Raw genomic sequence first — 19,228 nt, forward strand, 5'->3', positions numbered from 1 at the left:
AAACAAGAAAATGTCGAGGAATAGGTATTTCTAGTACGTAGAAGGTTTCTCAAAGTAGTACGTAAAGTACGATCAGTTTAAATTCCAAAGGATATCGGCGTAAAATAGAAAGTTCCAGGTAAAATAATATAGCGATAATACAATAATAAGACGAAACAATGGAATGAGAACTATGCAAAATCTCTATAACTCTTTTACCAAACTTTTCCATGCAATTTCCATACCGAGTTTCACTCGAGCCACCTTCAACGTTTGTAGTGGTGTAGGTACTCTATTAACCGACCCGCATCGTGCCCGTTTCGCAATTTAATCAGCCGTTGAAAATACAGTGAGATTGAGAGAGAGTGAGTGAGGTTACATGGTGCGTTCGGGTCGACACGCTAACGATATAAATGTCCTATTCGAATGGCCACTGGTACGTCGACGCATCGGCCGTTTGAAACACGCGCTCGGTCCTTTTAAGTCGCACGCTCTGTATCAATATTCCATGTGACGTTAATAGCGTTACAGTTTCTGTTCCACGCATGGTATATCGATCTATCCGGAAAATCGATAGAACGCTCGGACGAGACGAATTGGGACAGACGCGTTAACGCGGAATAGGAGAACGTTCTCCTCTTCTTTTTCCTTTTTGCCCCTTTCCGTTTTCCACGAGAACGATTAAAAATTAACGAGTATCGGCGCTCGCTCGAAATACGTGTGATGATAGTGATTAGCCTGGAATTCGATAATGACGTTACAACGTCAAAAGAGATATCATCGTACGGCGGTAAACGTGTAAGAGTGTGAAACCTACGAACGTAACACTGAAAGTACCAGCGACCATACAGAGCATACAGTTTGATTTAAGAAAATCGAGATGAAATCGATGCACGATATAGAGTGGCAAACAAACTTTCACGTAGGAATCAATCTGTATGTTATTTGCAACGCTGTCGATTCGAACTGAAATAAAATCACAACGCAACTGCAAGTCGGAATTTTGCGAAGTCAATTATAAATTGACGAGTATCGGTGATCTATCGAATATCGGCGTGCGCAGGCTTTCGGAAGCTCGACGTGATATCACGAATTTCATCGAAAGATGAGAAGCGCAAACAGGCAGAACGCATTCTGAATGAGAAACGAAATAGATACAATTTCTCCTCTCAAAAAAATATCTCCCTTTTTACACGAAGAGAAGAACCGTAATTGGTGGTTAACTGGGATGTTTTATCGATTTGACAAATTAACAGGATTCGCAATTCGCGATGGCGTAAATGGGGCTCATAAATCTGGACGAGCAATACTGCCGAGGTGTCAGTTGAATATCGATATTGTCAGTTGTTAATTGATCTCTGTTTTAATGACTGAAATCGGATCCCAATGAAATGGAAAGAGGGACGTTTAACGTTTTTTTGTTTGTGTTCTTTTTCGATCACTTCTTGAAATTGCTTTTATCGAAGCTTGTTATTCAAAGTATATCACGTTCGCGTCGGCATTCTATGTAAAGATATGCAGCACGTCCGTTAATCCTTTAACGCTCGTTTACCACAGTCACAAGATGTAGCCATTTTACTCGTCGATGGCTAGTTTCTTATCTACCAAAAAAGTATAAAGGCGTGGACGAGTACGTAAGGATCGATATTTAAATACAGCGACTATAAGGAGTACATATTTACGTAACATTATATTTATCGTGAAATGTACGACTCGATAAAGGAACGTTTTGTTGAAAAATAAGGCCACCTTTTAGTATTATTTATAGCCATTGTAATTGAATAGAGGCACCATATGCGTCGACAGCATCAAACGCGTTAAAAACTAGCGCCATGATATCGAATTAACCTTAGTTCGAATCGTGGTCCGACACTTTGAATCGAAGCCGGCATCCTCCATCGATTTTCCACTAATCAGAGCGAACGTTGTGTGGGTGACAGGTGGACGTCTCGACCCAGGTGGATCTACACGGTGGTTTCGGGGCGCCTGCTGGCAGCATCAGCATCGACTGGGATCGCAGGGCGACCCCGCTTTATTCACGCGAGGACATTAAAGAGCAGTATTGCATAACCAGCCGGCAATTGGACGCGGTGGAGAAATCGGGTGGTGGGTTTTTCGGATGCCTGTCGACCAGGGGCCCGTCACCTTGCGCCTCCGCGAGAACCTCGATTCTCTCAGCCTGCGTGAGAAGCGTGCCCAGCGATGAGAACCTCTGTGACGCCCCTTACCCCCGACGCTCCCTGCAGATTATGTACCGTCAACCTTATCCGACCTACTCGAGGGGTTTGTCTCGTTACGATTTCGAGGACGAGGCCGACTGGATCGAGAGTTCCTACTTCCGGCGCAGACCCAGGTCCTTCTGCACCGTCCCCGATCCAAAAAGGTGAGTTTCTAAACATTTGATATTCGCAGACGAGATATTTCAGGATGCAATTTCGCTCGCGCGATATTACGACTGAGATACATCGTGGTACGATGTCGTTCGTGTTACGTTTTATACGACGTTGAGACGACGATGAGACGACGGTGGCGAACAGAAGAAAATTGAAAATCAAGAACATTGTAAACATTGGTGGAAAATGAGATCTGGAGAGATTTTATTTAGCGTAATCGTATTTTAGAAGAATAATAAATTTGTCACTTACATGTTTTTCGATTCTCGTAAGCATTATACGCGTCAGAGTTTGAGTTATCGCGGCTATCGATCTTCATACACCTCTGATAACGAAACGATGTCTAAATGCAAGTTACATGCTTCGGTTTATCTATATCGCTCTTTGTCGAGATACATTCGTTAATTTTCATTCGCGCTGGCCATTTTATAAAAAGAACGAAACCCGACACAAGCCATCCGGAATGCAAACCAGGAAAATATAAATAAAAATATAAAAAAATAAATATCTCTTGCGTGGCAATCGTAAACCGTTGTTCGTGCAAAATCTTTGGAGCATTCACTCGTATAGTTGTCATAAATTCTGACAAAAGCAAAAAGGAGGAGAAAGAACGCGTCCGTCGTGTCGTAACTCGTTAATATCTAGTCGTACGACGAAATTTAGCATCGATGATATTCTCAGGGCGTAAAAGAGTTTTACCACACCGATGAAATATCTGATCGTTCACGGTGCCGTGATTCGTCGGCGTAAATATTCCGAAGTGGCACCGAGAGAAATTAACCACTCGGAATCTGCGCATAAAATACACGGAGACTCCGATAGAATCTTAAGAAGATGTTTGGAAGTTCGTAACAAGCCATCTAACGCGACACTTTCACGAAACCTCGTTACCAACGAGGTTATTGTTGCAAGGGAAAGGCAAGTGATTATGGGTTTGATGGCGTGTTCAAGGGGTTTGGTTTATTTCTGATTGCTGCCGCGTACAGAGAGCAGCCTTCGCCGGCGTTGCTTCAAGGCCGTCACCGATCGATGAAAAATTATGTTCCCTGATGTACACGCTACCGTATTTAGACTTCAGTTACGCGTCGATGCGAAGATAAGCGGAAATAAATGTGGACACGTGACTCTGATCGATTTTAGAAATTATTACGGAACTTAATGGCAGGGAAACGTATCGACGTGTTATAGTTAGCATTCGCAGAAAGTGCACGCCTGTTTTATCTTCGATAATTGGAGCTATCGTTAGAACGCGTGCCACTCGAAATCGCGGATCGTGTATGGCTCGTGCACGATGGTGCTCCATCTCATTTTGATTGACAACTCGATCGCTGGACTTAAAATCCTCCAACTTCGATACACGAAGCGTGCTCGCAAATGCCTTTGGCTTACAACAAATGATAGATAGAATGATAGTTGAAATACTCCGACAGCGTATCGAAGAAAGTTGCCAGTAAATTTGAATGTCACTCGACACCGTGAAAGCGATATATAACATGTCAGATGAAATTACACGGTTCTTAAAAGAACAGGCAATAAGTGGAAACGAGATTTATTTTATTAAAATCTGAGCGAAAAGAAGAGCGGAGCAAGATTACTACTACTACGTATCCTTGAGATCATCATGCTGGAGTCTAAATGCAATTTATTTAGGTCGTTGTTGCAGTGTCGCAGAAGCAACGTTGGCGTCACCCACTTTTCCCCCAAGATAATACCTGTCACGCGCGAGGATCGGCTTCTGGCCGACACAATGGAAATGAGAATGTAACCAGCGTGCGTGGCAATATCTCCGTGGCATGGCGTTCTCCCTCGCGTGTTAAAGAAAAAGCTTGATGTCCCCGGGCAGAAATAAATGTCTATCGAGTAACCGGTTAATTAAGCCTTGTATCCACGGCAAGGAATTTCTGCCCGTACTAACGGCCTGCTTTTATCCTAATGTCATCCGGTGGAAAAAGCGCGACGTGCTTTCTTTAGATCGTTAGCGCCCCACTCTTTGTCTCGCGATTATGAAACGTTCTTCCGCGACACCTGTTGGATCATCGTACACGCGTGTGTAATGTCATTTGCTGCTGCTTTTAATTCTGTTACAAGACGAGGCATCATCCCTCTAATTCGTATAATTGCGAAAAGAAATATCGCGTTGTGTTTGACGACGACACGATGGATTCGTATTTGGTTTCTCTTTGTAAAGATCCCGAACAAATAACACGAAACTAATCTGATTATCTTTTAGTTATGGATTCGTTCGTTTTATCGCGGACTCGCGCTTTACTTCGCTCACACCCCGACGTAAATTCGCTTTCGTTATTACAATGCAAACCTTGAATGGTATTTCTGTGTTCCATTGCAACAGCGTTCTATGTATTCTACTAACCAAACTATTACGTAATATACTTTTCTGTCATTTCGAATAACGAGATACATTTCGATGTTCCCTTTTATCATTTAATTACGAAATTTCTGATTTTCAGTATCCTTTTATGTATCCTATCATTTTATTCAAATGAGTCGAACAATCCGTTCGTTTCCAACGAGAATCGTATACATCGTAGTATACATTCGCAATAATGTGAATAAAATTTCCCCGTGAATGCGGGTTTACGTAGATTCAAGCAATAAACAAACAACGCGCGCTTTTATGAATATGAAACTTTTGAATATTCGGAATCGGAACAATTATTAAAAAAAAAAAAAAAAAAAAAGGAAAGAGACGATACAAAAATATGGGAATATTTATAATTCGCGAATCATTTTATTTCGTTAGAGAGGCGAGCTTCTGAAACTGTTCTCCGTTATAGGTACACATGGCTTCCAGAGGACGAAGAATCGACGAAATTGGAGGGTCCTCGACCTGTATTGCCCCCAGCACCCCCGCCACCCACCACGCAAGTACCAAAAACGAAGCACGTGAGTTTCGCGAGATCGCACACTCTTACGTCGTTCGACGTTCCAAGGAGCAGAAGCCCTCCGAGGCCGCAAAACCAGGAACGCCTTATAGATTCGCAGCCAACGATACAGAACGCGATGCTTCCTTCGGCCTTACCCTTGATGCACCCGTATGCCGCCAACGAGACCCGAGTTATTGTCCTTGGTGAGTCCCTTTTCCCTCGTGCAAATACAGCAATTAACGCCGTGGCCTGCAGTAATTGCGCGTAACGTAACTCGCTACGTGCGTATTTACCGTACGTAAAGTGAATTAATCAAAGTAATATAATTTGTCCTTAGTTTGTAGTACAAGATCAGGATACAGTATTTTTATGTGATAGAATATTTTTAGAATTTGATGGTAGTTGAAATTTTCAGAAGAGTGCTTTCACGCTCAAACACTCGTTATAAACTTTCGTTCAGTCCATTTCGAACTTCTAATTGAAATAATTCGAGCGTTTGGTAATTGTGATTGAAATAAACGAAAACTAGGATCGAGTGGCTTGTCATGGGATGGTATAAGAGATGATTTGTTGTATAATACGCAGCATTCGGTGCTATAAAAATGTCTCATTGAAATTTCTCGTACTTTTCACAAGTCTCGGCACAGCACCTTGGAGGTCAATTTTCACGCTTTCACACTTTTTTACGGCTTACTCGCGTCTCGCTTTTCTCGCGAACTGTGCAAGCTTGATGGTCCTTCAGAAGCACGTACACATTTACCCCATGTAACGAAATACGCCCTACGATGCAACTTAAAGCTAAGGCTGTAGATTGGAACAATAGCGCCTTTTAGAGAAAACGTTTCAATAGGATGCGGTTTGTTTGAAATCTTTCTACCCTGAAATCACGCGCATCTGGACCATCGAGCGAAAAGTTCCATGAAATTTAGAACTCGTATAATTAAGGAAGCGGAATTAATAATAATAGTTGTCCGAAGCTTTTTGAAATTTCCGAGAAGAGTTTAATAAAGCTCTTCCTCCTCCTCTTTGATATGAAATTTAATTATTGATCAACACCTCTGCATCTGGATCAAAAATCTCCATTTTATATTCGATATTTATTATATTTTATACGCATATTTATATATCGTTACTGATATTAATATCGTACTTGTGTACAACTAAATTGTCCAATGTCCAACGAAATGTAATATTTAGTTAATATGTCCATGTACGAGACAATAAATGTCTATTATTTCATTAAGGTGCTAATAAATGCACTTTATGAAAATATTGATGTATTGCGTGGCGTGCTAGCATAAACGCGCAAAGACAGTTTAACAAACTAATTTTCTGTTATTGAATAACGTTATTAACTCGTTTTGAAGCTTTATATATATATATTTTCCCATCATTCATTAATTTCGAATTTAAATTAATTATGAAATTAATTAAACGACGAAATCTCATCCTATATTGCTTCTCCGTTTCGCAAGTAGCAGCACGAAACTCTTCTTCTCGTTTATTCTCTGGCTTCGCCATAATTCAGAATAAAACTGCCACTTTAAGTGTTCAAAGTGTTGTAAAGATTTTTAAGAACGGAGGAGCTTGCCTTTCGTTTATTAATAATTACGAGAAACCCGATATACGATAACGCGAGCACAAGTTTTGTTCTCGAACGAAGTGAGAACGGAGATCTTGAAAAAGTCGGTGAACACCTTGATGACACTTCATCAATCATTCGTGATTAAGAAACAGCTTATCAAAGTGAAATAGTTCTATTGTTCTAGCACGAACTGCGATATAAAGCCGTGGAAAATAGGTGTCGTAAAATTATATTCTCTACGTAATAATGTCGCGGAGAGAAAAATAATATTGCGCATACATCGCCATTAACAACGAAGAGACAATGCTACTACGTTTTTATCATCTCGGAACAAAAAATCGTAAAACAATATGGAAATTGTGCAATGGAAGAAGTTAAGAGGGAGGTGTTGCTCTCTTTCCTAGAGTAATGCAATATAGTTACATACATGCTGCATGTTGAGGGCATGATCGCAAGTACGAGAGGTACGAGAGAATACCGTAAATTCAATTTTTCTTCTATAAAACGGCGAATAAAGAAAGATCGACGTGAACGGGGTATCTACAAATAGGTGATCATCCATATTTTAGCCTGTATTACGGGAAATAGATTGAGTTTATTTCTCAGCCGACTGTTATATATTTCCATCGTGTACTCTAATGATCGAGAATTGAATTTTTGAAGGGGAAGCTTTATTCGATATTACCGTGAAGATGTTCGGATAAAATTTCTAAGATTTGATATCCATGATAAATATATCTACTTCGAAACATATGCATAAGAGAAATCGTAAGAAAATTGGGATCAAGATTAAGTAAACAAATTTTTAGTTATTTAACGATAGAGATTTCAATTATTTGATAATTAAATAGTAAAAGTTGATAGTTTGATGGTAGAATAATTCAAAGAAAAATCATTTATTTATTCAAATCGAGCAGTTTATAATTATTTTAATGTAACATTTAACCGAATAAGTTATGTAATCGTTATGAAAATATTTCGTTGCAATAATAGCCAAGCCTACTTCACAATCAAACCCTTATCCTGAATCAAAATATTCGAATAACAGGGTAAACTGGAGGACCTTGAAACTCTTATGAGGTATTAACTTGTTGCCCTCGATCCGGCTGTTAGTCCAATATTAGCGAACAAATTGCCAATATAGAGTCGGTCGAATGAGACTCGATATTGAACTCTCGTAGGAAATAATAACGGCTTCGAGTAGTCTCGTCGCATTGACATTAGATTCGATTCGTGAGTTACGCGGAGCCAAGATAGGTGAAAGCGTTAATTTCGCTTCCTCGATTAATTCCTAATGAACGTCCAATTACACCGTTGATGTAAATTATATTACTAGGGTAATTTCCACGACGGAGGATATCCGTTTCTTATTCGTCTCCGCGTGACGACTTTCTCAAGAATATGTTACGTCTGGGAACGAGATACGCGAAGCACGTTGAAATTGCTTGATTTGTAATCTGAACGACGCGACGCGATCTCCTTATATTATGTTAATTTATTTACTGACTCTTGAAGGAAAAAAGGACGATATTCAAAGTACGCCAGGTATTTTTGCTCGATTATCTTCATTTATTCTCTACCGACCGATCAAAAATTCGACTAGTTTAATTAAACAATGTTTGAACATTTAATGAACACCGGAAATGAAACATTCCATGAAAATTCCGTTACGTGTTACTGGTAGAATAATTTTGTAATTTCCATTCAATTTCTCGTTAATATCCACCGCTATACCATTTCCCATTTCAATTAATTAGATGATATCACTTTTTGCATTTTATACCTGAATTTAAAATAACGAAATAAGTAATAGATATATAATCGAAAGCACGTAATCCTTTTATACGCTTAATAGATGAATTATTATACCTATTTCGGATGTACCACGAGTTCCTCGCCGTTCGTAAAAAAGGTGCGTTGAAACTAAACTATTAAAAACATTTACAATTCTCCAAACCACATTTCAAACAACAAGAAGACCATATCTTTCGAACAACATCTACAGAGCAGCAGTCTCTCTTCGGTCTGACAAAAACGTAGTAGCAGCAAAGTCGAACGAAGCTAAAGAGATTTACCTTCTGTGCCAAAGCTCTTTTCCAGCAACGCCACCTTTCTTTCTGTCGCGTCTACCACCTCCCGTTCACGTCCCTTGCTTCTCGTTATTCCTTCCACCCTCTTCCACGTTTCTTTCTTCCTTCGCTCCTCCACAGACTCAAGACCGAACCGTCTTTTCCGTGGACTGGAGCACTCGTTATCCTTCGATTTCGCCGATTTAAGGTTGATTTATATTCATCGTACCCGACATGGAACGGTTCGGTATCGCTGTTCGTAGTAGCATTATTTCGACACAGACGCTAGTATCCAGATTACATATACATTGGCATTCGATCAGTCAGTGAACAGAAGGTGATTCGTAAAGACATGTAATATCGAATGAAAATGTTGTACTGTGCGGTCTCGTTTTTTCGAGTTCTGTTTAACCAACGTTCCGTATCATCTGAATTATCCGCGCTTTGAACTTTACCATAGCTTTATCTTTTCCGAATTTTTAATACAAAGACTACGAAAGTGTAAATAGTGAGGTATTGAAAAAGCAGTTAATCAAAGTTTCGATCGATTACATAACGAATTAAATCTAAATACAGTAGAATATTACAGAATATTACACTATCAAAATGTTTTCTATGATTTGATCGTGTACGATTTCCGTATTATCCGAGATAGGCTCGGACTACATCAGGTCGGATAATCGAGCTTTCACTGTGTGTATATCTATATACGTGTCTGTGCGGATAATACAAATGACCTTAAGTTTGAATTTCGCTTCAGAGAAGCCACCGAAGCGCGGTACGATGAAAACCCAGGCGACCCAGACGGAGATTCCAGCCGTGTTCCGGGGTCGAGTCCCCGTTACCCTCAGCCCCAGGACGATACACCGGGTGAAGATGGTCTCGCAAGGGGCGCAAACGAACGGTCTGTTCAACGGTAGGAAGCTGACAAAGAGCTACTCGGAGGCTGGTCAACTGGGTACACCGTTGGGCGGAGGTCAGGCTGGTGCAAACGGAAAGGATGAAACGGAGCACCACGAGCCTCTTCACAGAACGCAGAGCGAGGAACCGCCGAGGTCACCCTTCCTCGTCGATACGCCACCCCCTCAGGGACTCGGAGAAGAGCCATTGACCAACGGGGACATCTCCGAGCCTATCATGAGCCATGTGAGTCTTTGGGAACATTGTTGCGATGTGGTTTCGTTTGAGAAATTGTTCAGATTGAACTTTGAAAACGCAAAAAGCCAGTTTAAGGCCGTGAAGATACAAAGATATACATTTAGCGTATTTATCTATATAAAGCGGTGAGCATCAATGTTTAGCGACGATTATCGAGTAATATTTTTGGCGTGGTTTAGATAACTTTCATTTAAATAAGAAATTTAATTCTTATTAGCAATTGGAATACTATTTTAATTTGTTGTTTATTATCTAATAGGTAAATAAAATTTTGTACAACATTGGTAAACGGTAAGCGGAAAGACAAGCTATGGTATAGCCATTATCCATTCCAAATGCGAATTTTCTCACTTGTAGCTTACCATATTCTGTATCTTCACGGCCTGATAGCGTTTCAGAAAGCACAACGTCAATCTTAAATTTGTATAACTCACGACACGATTAATCGCAAATAAATAAGTTAAGAGCCGAAACTCGCTCTCTACTCTAGTTCCGTCTCTCGTTTTGTATCAACAGCTAACACGATACGTTTCTCTTTAGAGAGGAGTGCGCAATAGCAATTTCATATTATAGCAATGAAGGGAATATGCAGTTGGAATAATGCAGCATTCGGATAATGGAAGATTCGAATAGTAGCACATTTGGATAATAGACGTGGGATAATGGAGATCTTATTGTAGTCACAACGTTGCAATTGAATTTGTGAAATATAAGGGTTCGTTGCTCGATCGACGCTAAACCTAAGACTTATGTTATCAATTCTAGGAAAACTGACTACTTTTCTATCCAATCTCATAAAGGAATCTACAAATTTTCTTTTCCTGTATCACAATTTCATAAAAGCGAGCAGCGTCCAAACTGCAGTTCCTGTACGTTCTGACTTTAAACGATTCGCTAGAATTTGTAACCAAAGTGCGTCCGGCTTTAATAAATAAACTTTGAGAGTGGGAATGTCCGAAGCGGGCGATACACTCGTGGTGAGCCACTTTACGAAAGCCATGTGAACGTTGACGTACATGTCAACTCATTTGCGTCTATTACTGCACATCAGCTGCAGAGATTTCTAAGGAGAATTTTTACTATGTACGTTCGACGATAAATTTTTATTGCTTCTATATTTATACGCTTCCGGATTTTCAAAAATATTACGATAATTTTCACGTTGTGTTTGAGGGCAATTTAAAAATTTTAAATAGAGAACAAGTTTATAATTCACGTAACACGAATAGAACCAGAGAGATATTAGATACGACTAGGTTTTAGCTGTTCGTTATTATTTGTATTATTCATCGCACAAATCATTTATTTATCACGTAGCTTAACCAGCGCACCGCAGAATTTAATAGTAGTATAATTATAGCCAGGAAATGGAAATCATTCATTCGCGAAATGAATTATTAGTTTTAACTTGATAATTTAGTACGTGTATCGAGCCGTGAATCTAATATCGATCTTCTTCCAAATGAGAAATGGAGTAATAGCCCGATACGCGTTATAAGTTTTAATGGTTACCACGGAATTTGCTTGGTCTTTTAAACCGGTGAATCCCGCAGGAGATTTCGTTATACGTGAATTCTGGTAATTCTCGGGGCGGAAGGGTGAAAGAGGATTTAAAGGGTCGTGGAAAAATGTGGAACGTTAAAGGGTGCCTTAAGTACATCGAATTTGTTCGCGATATACGACAGACATTGATCGCGATAAAAAAAAAAAAAAGAAAATTGAGCGAAATATCGCTATCGACCAAAATATAATTATCACCCTTCAAATTGTTCTTTCTATTGATGCAATTCGTTGTATTATTTCCGCCTGCCTCTTTGTTTGTCGTCACGGTTATACATTCTTTTCGGTTCTTCGTTAATCCTGGAATATTTTTCAGAGTAATTTCATTTTTCCTTTTTCGCTAGCGATCTAAATGAAAAACTGGTAAAAGAGTTAGTCGAGGTATTTTTCCTTGGAAATATTAAAAAATTAGTAACGTGAAATTTTAGCGATTAGTCGGTGTCACGGTTAATCCCGCTTTGAATTCTATTGATTGGATAGGTCATCATGATTCAATAAACCAGTTAAATGTTCGCAACGCGTCAGCACAATGTGTCCTAAGCTTCGGTGAGAAACAGATGTGGCGCGGCTTTGTAACGCAGGATGTACTGTATAACTCGATCGTCCTGGTTATTTCCTTCGCCTACTGTATAACTTAATTTCTCTTGACTATTTCTTTGTTCGTTAGTCGAAACTTTGCTCGCAGAACTTTGCAATCTGATTTATAGCGTTGCGTTTTAAACTTGGATAATGATCTGATATTTCTCTACAGTTCTTAGATTAAACGCATTACAAGCTATATTCCGTGTTCTTTTACAAGTAACTATTTTCTTTCAAAGATCTTTTTTATGGTTGCACTTACTGCGTTACGGTACTTTGCGCAGCTCTTTGCAGCCTGCCTCGTGAATATTTCACAAACGAATAACGTGCGAAATATTAGGTCGTGCCACGGTACGGTTTTTTAAACAGAACTCTCGATTTAACAGAAGAGATACGAAGCTTTTATAAGCTCGTGCGATGTCTCGTAAAAGTTAATTGACGTAGCAAGAGAGAAGAAAAAAAAAAAGATGGTACTTGGAGAGATAATCACCGCAACATTCGTAGCGTTTTACTTGCGCAATACGTATTTCCTAACTTCGGCGATAAAAATAACTCGTTTAGATATTTTCTTCGCGCGTCTTTTATAAAAGCTCGCGGACGCTTTTCTCAACGTATCAAAATACATGGGAAGTTTGCTTGAAAATCGCTTCGGGTTACACAGAAAAAAAGAAAACTTTCCCTTAAACGTGACGTCTAAACCAACAGCCCGGGAAAAGTACACTCGCAAGGCGTCCTACGATCTTTTCTTTACAGATATAACCGCGACAAAGAGGACACGGGATCCTCGCTCGATCCGCCTCTGTGGCAAATTGAATTTTTCTCGAGCAACGACTTTCGTCCTGTGTTGCGCCACTTGTCCCCGTGGATTGATCGATGCTCGACAGGCAAAGTGCCCGACAGGAAATTCCTTTGATAGCGAAGCAATCATACAGGCAGCTGTTGACTAGATTCGCGTTGGAATATTGCCGGTACACTCTGTGTGCACTATTCGACTCGAATCGCATTGATTCTGCTACTTGGAGAGCAGCGGAATCGGTTGAAAGGACTCGGCCTCGGCTCGTGATGCTCGAATCGCTGTAGGGTACTGCTTGACGCCACTCTCGATTCAGAGACAGCGAAGATATTACAGATTCCAATTTCGAACGGTGGTTAAGCAACCGGTCCGAAAATCTGCCGAATTATTCGCCGATCCTGCTTGCTTCTGTGTAGCATCAAACGTCTCTCTCGCCGACGTTCCATCCGATTCAATTTCACGTATGAAATCTCACCGCTGTCATAGTAGCGAGACCTAGATATCGATTAGGCGGCCAACGATTCGGTTTTCCGGCCGGTCTCCTACGTAACCTGACCATCCTCGAGTATACCGATTTACGTGTATCCAGCTTTTTCACCGAGTTTAAGCTCACGTTTCGAACAGCGTAAATCGTATAGGATTCGCGTGCGTGGCTACACTAAAGTTACCTGAGCCGTTCGAAAGCCGTGACGATTGAAAAAGAGAGAAACCCGTTTATCGTAATATTCGAGAATAACGTGGAAACTGCAAGCGAATAAAAGCAATTAATAGAATAACGTTGGCAATTTTGCCGCACTTTATTATACATCCTTCGTTGACAATTCAACGAAATTATATCTAACTATCAACGATTTATCGATCGCAGTCAATGACGAATTTATGCGCGAGACCCTGTAGCGTGCGTGAACCGTGAATTCTTCAATTACAACAGAATTATGTATCCCACGGCGCGGCACAGCAAAACGTATAATCGCGCATTTCGATAGAGTTTTACGTTATTTTACGATTATCATAGTGAAATTTGATTCCGTACAAATTTTCCATTTGTCATATGGAATTTTCGTGCAACATATACAAGATAAATGTTTAACGTCTATGCAATCATTGCCTTCGTAGTTGGACCAAATTCTGTGTCACGTTTAATTTGCACTGCAATTTTTTCAATTTGCTATTCGGATAAAAATCACTGATTAGCGGGCCATCCCGTCCACGTATGCGAACGAATAAAAATTGCAATTAACGCGTTAGATAAAATAGCACGGGATTAACTAATTTATTCTCGGGGATTTTCCCGCATAAATCATCCGAATAGTGTCTGTGGACAGTCGTTTACGCTATATTAACCAGAAGGTCGGGCAAGGATCAAATTTTAACGCTATTTATAGTAGATTATAATGAATTATAATGGTAGTGTGATCGAATTACTATCTGATTAATAAAATAAACGTTGTGAAAGAGCGAAAGCTTGTCGGTGGAGTGTAATTAAAGAACACACAACGTCGTTACGGATATTAACTTATTGATCGATGTTTCATCGTTTTATGACATTATACGTTTCGTATCGTTTCACCACCAATGCGTGCGCGTCCTCCAGTGTGTTCGTTATTTCGTGTTTCGTCGCTCTTTGACGATATGATTTTAATTAATATACTGGCATGGACAGACTCGCCGGAAGAAGGTACACGATCTAATTATTTTCGACGTGTCGTGCGTCATAAGGCTGGCATTACGTTTATAAACGTTTTACTGGCTCGAGTTTGATAGAAAGAGAAAAAAAAAAAGAAAAAAAAAAACGACAAAAGTTCCAGGTCGACCGAGTAGAATATTTCTTCCACGTTATTCACTCGCTTCGTAAAATGTCACGTTCTCTCTTTCGTTTTACAGTCCTTAAGTCATCGAAGATCCGTCGATTTGGACGACCAGGAGATCCTAATAGACTTTAAGCCGGCGCCTGTCTCGCCGGACGCTCGCGCCCTTCTCAACCGTATGTCCCAGACGACTCGAAGGTTCCTGCCCTTACAGAAGACTCTTTCAGACGGTGAAATTCGCGTGGAGAGACGCGAGCTGATCGGCGAAGCCGGCGAGCCAAGTTACCCTCATACGTGCAGGAGGAATCATCAGGATTCGTGGGGCAGGACCGTCAGAGCAACCGTCCAATTCTCCTCGACCCCCGAGGATCTGTCCCTGCTCAGGGTCGCTTCGCCCCAAGAGGATCATCCGGAAGAGGTAAGTATCCTCTCGATTTTTCTATTTCTTATATTCGGCTGACATTAAGTCGTAATGCACGGAATTGCCGATGGTCTCGGTCGGAAATAAATATGGTTTTGCTTCTCATGCAGATAAATTTACGTCGCACGGTATTCGAAGTACTATTGCTATCGAAATGCAATGTCTCCGATAGTACTTTGAGAAAGCTGGGTAGAGTCACGTTAAAGAATTGTTATCAACGATCACGTATCGAACGCAATTCTTTCAATATTCTTTCGTCTACCGTTGCATGGAAGCACAACGCAGTATGGAACACTGAGATAACCGCCACAGAAGCATTTTAAATCTCCGAGCCAGTGCAATTTCTATTCCTGCTACGTCGAAATCTTCCAATCTCTCTATTTGTCGAACTTTTCGCATGACTCTTCCCTCCTTGAAACCGACGCGTAATGCCATTATCCTATTATCAATTTGTTCGGGCTATTTTTGTTTCAAAAATTAGTCCTCCAGACGTAAAAATTGTAATTTTATATTACCTACGTTTCATTTCGAAGCAGGATACCGAAACTCGAGTCAAGAGGACAAATATTCGATTTTCGATAGGAAGACATTAGCGAAGTGAACGAGGAGGCGAAAAGTTCGACGAACTCCGAGTCCAACTAAATTTCAATACCGAAAGCTTGAATTTTTCTGATCCCTTTCCTCGGAGCTGAATCGAAGTTTAAAGTTAATAACGTGTGCAGTGCATCCTGAATTTAAGCACTTTTGAAACTTTTCTCCGCCTTAATTGCTTGAATTTAAAAAAAATTTTCGCCTGGATAATGATCGTCTACTCGGCTTTACCTCTTCGTTTGAATAATTCATTTACTTCTCGTTTTTTTTTTTTTTTTTTTTAGCCACCCTTGATCCACTTTATTAAAAAAGCTTTTTATTAGAAAATTGAGATCGTTGTTCCTTTGTTATCCTAATTAATTAATTCCCTTTTCTCCTATCAACAAATGTCGGTCGGGCGTAAATTTTCGAAACCATTAAGAAAACTTTGCCGATTATCTAAAACTAAACCGAAGCTCTTAAAATTTACCCAACTGCAATTGCAGTCTATGAAACGAGACTGTCGTTTTTGTTCTTTGCTATCGAGGTAAAGGTACTTCTTCCAGAGGAATATTTTACTCGTTAACTTCACGTAACTCTCTTTAATCCTCGGTTATATTTCTAAGGGTAAATTTTCGTAATATTTCCACTGAATGTATCTTTCTCCTTCCTTGAAAGATCGTAGAACTAATTAAAAGTTCTTAAAGAATTCACTGCTTTGTGCAAGGTGCTTGAATTCTAATCGATCACGGTTCAACAAGCCCGCAGAAAAGTTATTTTAATTGAACGAAACGGTAACTTTTTTCCTATTCGAACATATACAGCCACTTTTTAAAGCGAAGATAAAAAAATCTGATCGCCTCCTCAGAAATAATAGCAGGTTCTCGATTACTTCTCGATTTTAACACCTACAGTCTTACGATTAACGAAGATCGGTTAAATAATTTTTCCAAAAATATCTACATATTAAAAAAAGAAATGTTTCAATTTCCTTCAAAAAATAACGAAACACTTTTTGTCAACGAGGCATGTAAAGCTCTCGAAAAATATCACATTTATTCGGTCCTCGACAGTTTCGATCACCCTGACGTAAAAAATTCGAACAAATTTCCCAGTTTGGACGCCGGAGGACTACTCAGGCTCCCATCATCGACCTTACTCAAAGACTTTAAAGCTTGGAAACTCGAAGAGACTAGAAATCGATAATCGTCGAACGAACTTGTATTTTTCTCCTGTTTGTCAGAGTCGAAAAAGTGGAAAAGAATAAAAAAAAAAAAAAAAAAAACGGGAACGTCGGGGTTCGGTCGAAAAACCAGTTCACGTAGCGTCACCGCGATGTTCTTTCTCGATATGTACATCGCACGTGCAAATGTACGACGCATATTATTTTAGGAATTTCACGAAAATCTTATCCGGCGAGGACTGTTCCGTAAGAGAAGCGTGTCATTGGAGGATGGCGTGCAGGGCTTGGCGTCGGATGATTTTATGCTACCGAGGTCGCTTCCCACGTCTCCCACCTCGCCGACTGCAGTATCAGGTACGAAATGTGATCTATGTTTTTATTATGTATGCACTCGCGAGCAGTTTCGAAGAAATTGCACCGTGTGACGTTTGCAAACGAAAATTCTTTGAATTATGTAGGATATTTTGAAAATTCTACGACTGTTGAAGTAAAATCTGTATAAAAGGAACGAACCAGAACAATAACGTAATAGACTGGGCGGCGCTTAAAAAGATGTGCGAAGAAATGCGAAAATACAAACTTTTGATCAACTGTATTAATTCGTTTATATCGTTACCAAACAGATAGATTCTACTTACGGATAGATCGACTTCAACCGCGTATGTACGTTCCTCTGCGTAGTTTGTTCCTTTCGTCTGTTCGTTGTTTGGAGAGATTTTCCAAAAATTAAGTCGCTCTTTCTGTCTTTACGCTTGTGTTACCTTCGACCAATTTCAAGCTATGAGTTTTACGATGAGTTTTATCGAGTTTAAGATGAAAGTATAGGTCAGCCGGCTGGTTAGCAGAACAAATCGTACAGCAAGTGAAGGATACAAATTCTGACGCAACAGTGCCTTGGATCGATTTTATTTCTTCTTAAAATATTCAGACCAGATTTCTTCGAAATCTTATTAAATGGTCGTATTCGATGAACTTTAAGATGATCGAAGTACTGAAAATTTATTACACACTTCACGTTAATAAACTCGGACTACGTAACATTTTCAATTGAAAGTTCTTGTACTCAGGATTGACACTTGATTATGCTTAAAATTGCAGCGCCACGAAGGACTTTACAGAGCCCTAAGGACTACGTGTCGCCGACACGACCACTACGGCAAAGCGGACTTTGCCCGCTACTCTTCGGCCCTGGAACTAGTATCACCGGCATGATCACATCTCCGTTCGCATCGAGCGATTCGTTAACGAACGACGTCACGAGGGACCACAGCGACGGAATTTGGAACGAGTCACAGGCGACGGTTCTACAGGCTGACTCGTTGGCTCTTTTGACACCGTCCTCGAGGAGAAGGCACCTTCTGCTTCTCCAGCACCAGCAACGTTCCTCGATGGATACCGAAGCGTTGGATATCGAAGAGACGATGGAGTCACGTCCATCGAGCCCGAGGATACGCCTGGAACCGACGACACCTATTCAACCCTTAACACCAAGGTAACGTATCGCAGATCTTATTTTTCAATGTATTTCGAATCATTGGGTTTCATAGAAATCAAAGGCATAATTTTCGTTCCAACTATAATACAAAACATCGAAACAAGCCACAAAGAGCATTCTATGCCGGCGCCAAGTAAAAGCACGAGATCACCCGCAGCACCTCATCGTTCGATCTCTTCACCCATCGAACGTCGGCCCGTGCTAGAGACACCTCGTGTAAAATTTGAAGCGATTTTTAAAGGCAATTACTTCTCAGCGTCGAATCATCCGTGACGTTGCCGCTGAACGGCAGACCGAGAAGCGGATTCCGTCGTCCGAGTCCCGGTCCGCCGTTGTCGCAGCCACAATCGCAATCATCGAGCGAATTCGGCCTGAGCCTCACCAGAACGGACTCGGGCGGTCGAACCAACACAGACCTGTCCGAAACCTCGACCACCGAGGACTATGTCACTGCCAACACCTCCACCGAGACTGGGACCACTACAGGCACTTCCGCAACGACCAGTTCCTGGTCGAAGCCCCCGCAAACATCGAGCGCCGCGGCCTCGGCCTCGGCGACAGCCACTGCCGCGGAAGGAAGCTCTTTCGAGAGCGCCAGCTCGATTTATAGCCTAGCCCGCAGCGAGGTAAGCTTCGCCATTCTTTCTCTCGGCGACCTTTTGTTGAGAAGTTCGAGAAGAAGTTGAACAGACGACTCGCCGGAAGTCTGCTTCGTACCCTGTTTCTTCTCAATCGCTGTCACAACTTATT

General features: G+C 40.7%; 2 protein-coding genes across 9 annotated transcripts in view; one reads left to right on the forward strand and one right to left on the reverse strand.

Moving 5' to 3' along the window:
* LOC122574495 (potassium voltage-gated channel protein Shaw-like) overlaps positions 1–19,228 on the reverse strand; it is a 61,762-nt gene that overhangs the window by 26,200 nt on the left and 16,334 nt on the right. The gene's annotated exons all lie outside the window — the stretch shown is intronic.
* Positions 1–19,228, forward strand: part of LOC122574494 — a 63,197-nt gene that overhangs the window by 16,238 nt on the left and 27,731 nt on the right. For 5 of the 7 annotated variants that reach the window (XM_043742160.1, XM_043742154.1, XM_043742155.1 and 2 more), the window contains 7 exons: positions 1,920–2,362; positions 5,168–5,460; positions 9,672–10,057; positions 14,886–15,227; positions 17,193–17,337; positions 18,082–18,475; positions 18,720–19,104. In XM_043742160.1, the coding sequence (XP_043598095.1) occupies positions 1,920–2,362; positions 5,168–5,460; positions 9,672–10,057; positions 14,886–15,227; positions 17,193–17,337; positions 18,082–18,475; positions 18,720–19,104 (2,388 nt within the window). The remainder of the gene's footprint in view (positions 1–1,919; positions 2,363–5,167; positions 5,461–9,671; positions 10,058–14,885; positions 15,228–17,192; positions 17,338–18,081; positions 18,476–18,719; positions 19,105–19,228) is intronic. The other 2 variants (XM_043742156.1, XM_043742159.1) reach the window with 1 other exon arrangement.

This window comes from Bombus pyrosoma, linkage group LG13 (assembly GCF_014825855.1).
Source record: "Bombus pyrosoma isolate SC7728 linkage group LG13, ASM1482585v1, whole genome shotgun sequence".
NCBI lineage: Eukaryota > Metazoa > Arthropoda > Insecta > Hymenoptera > Apidae > Bombus > Bombus pyrosoma.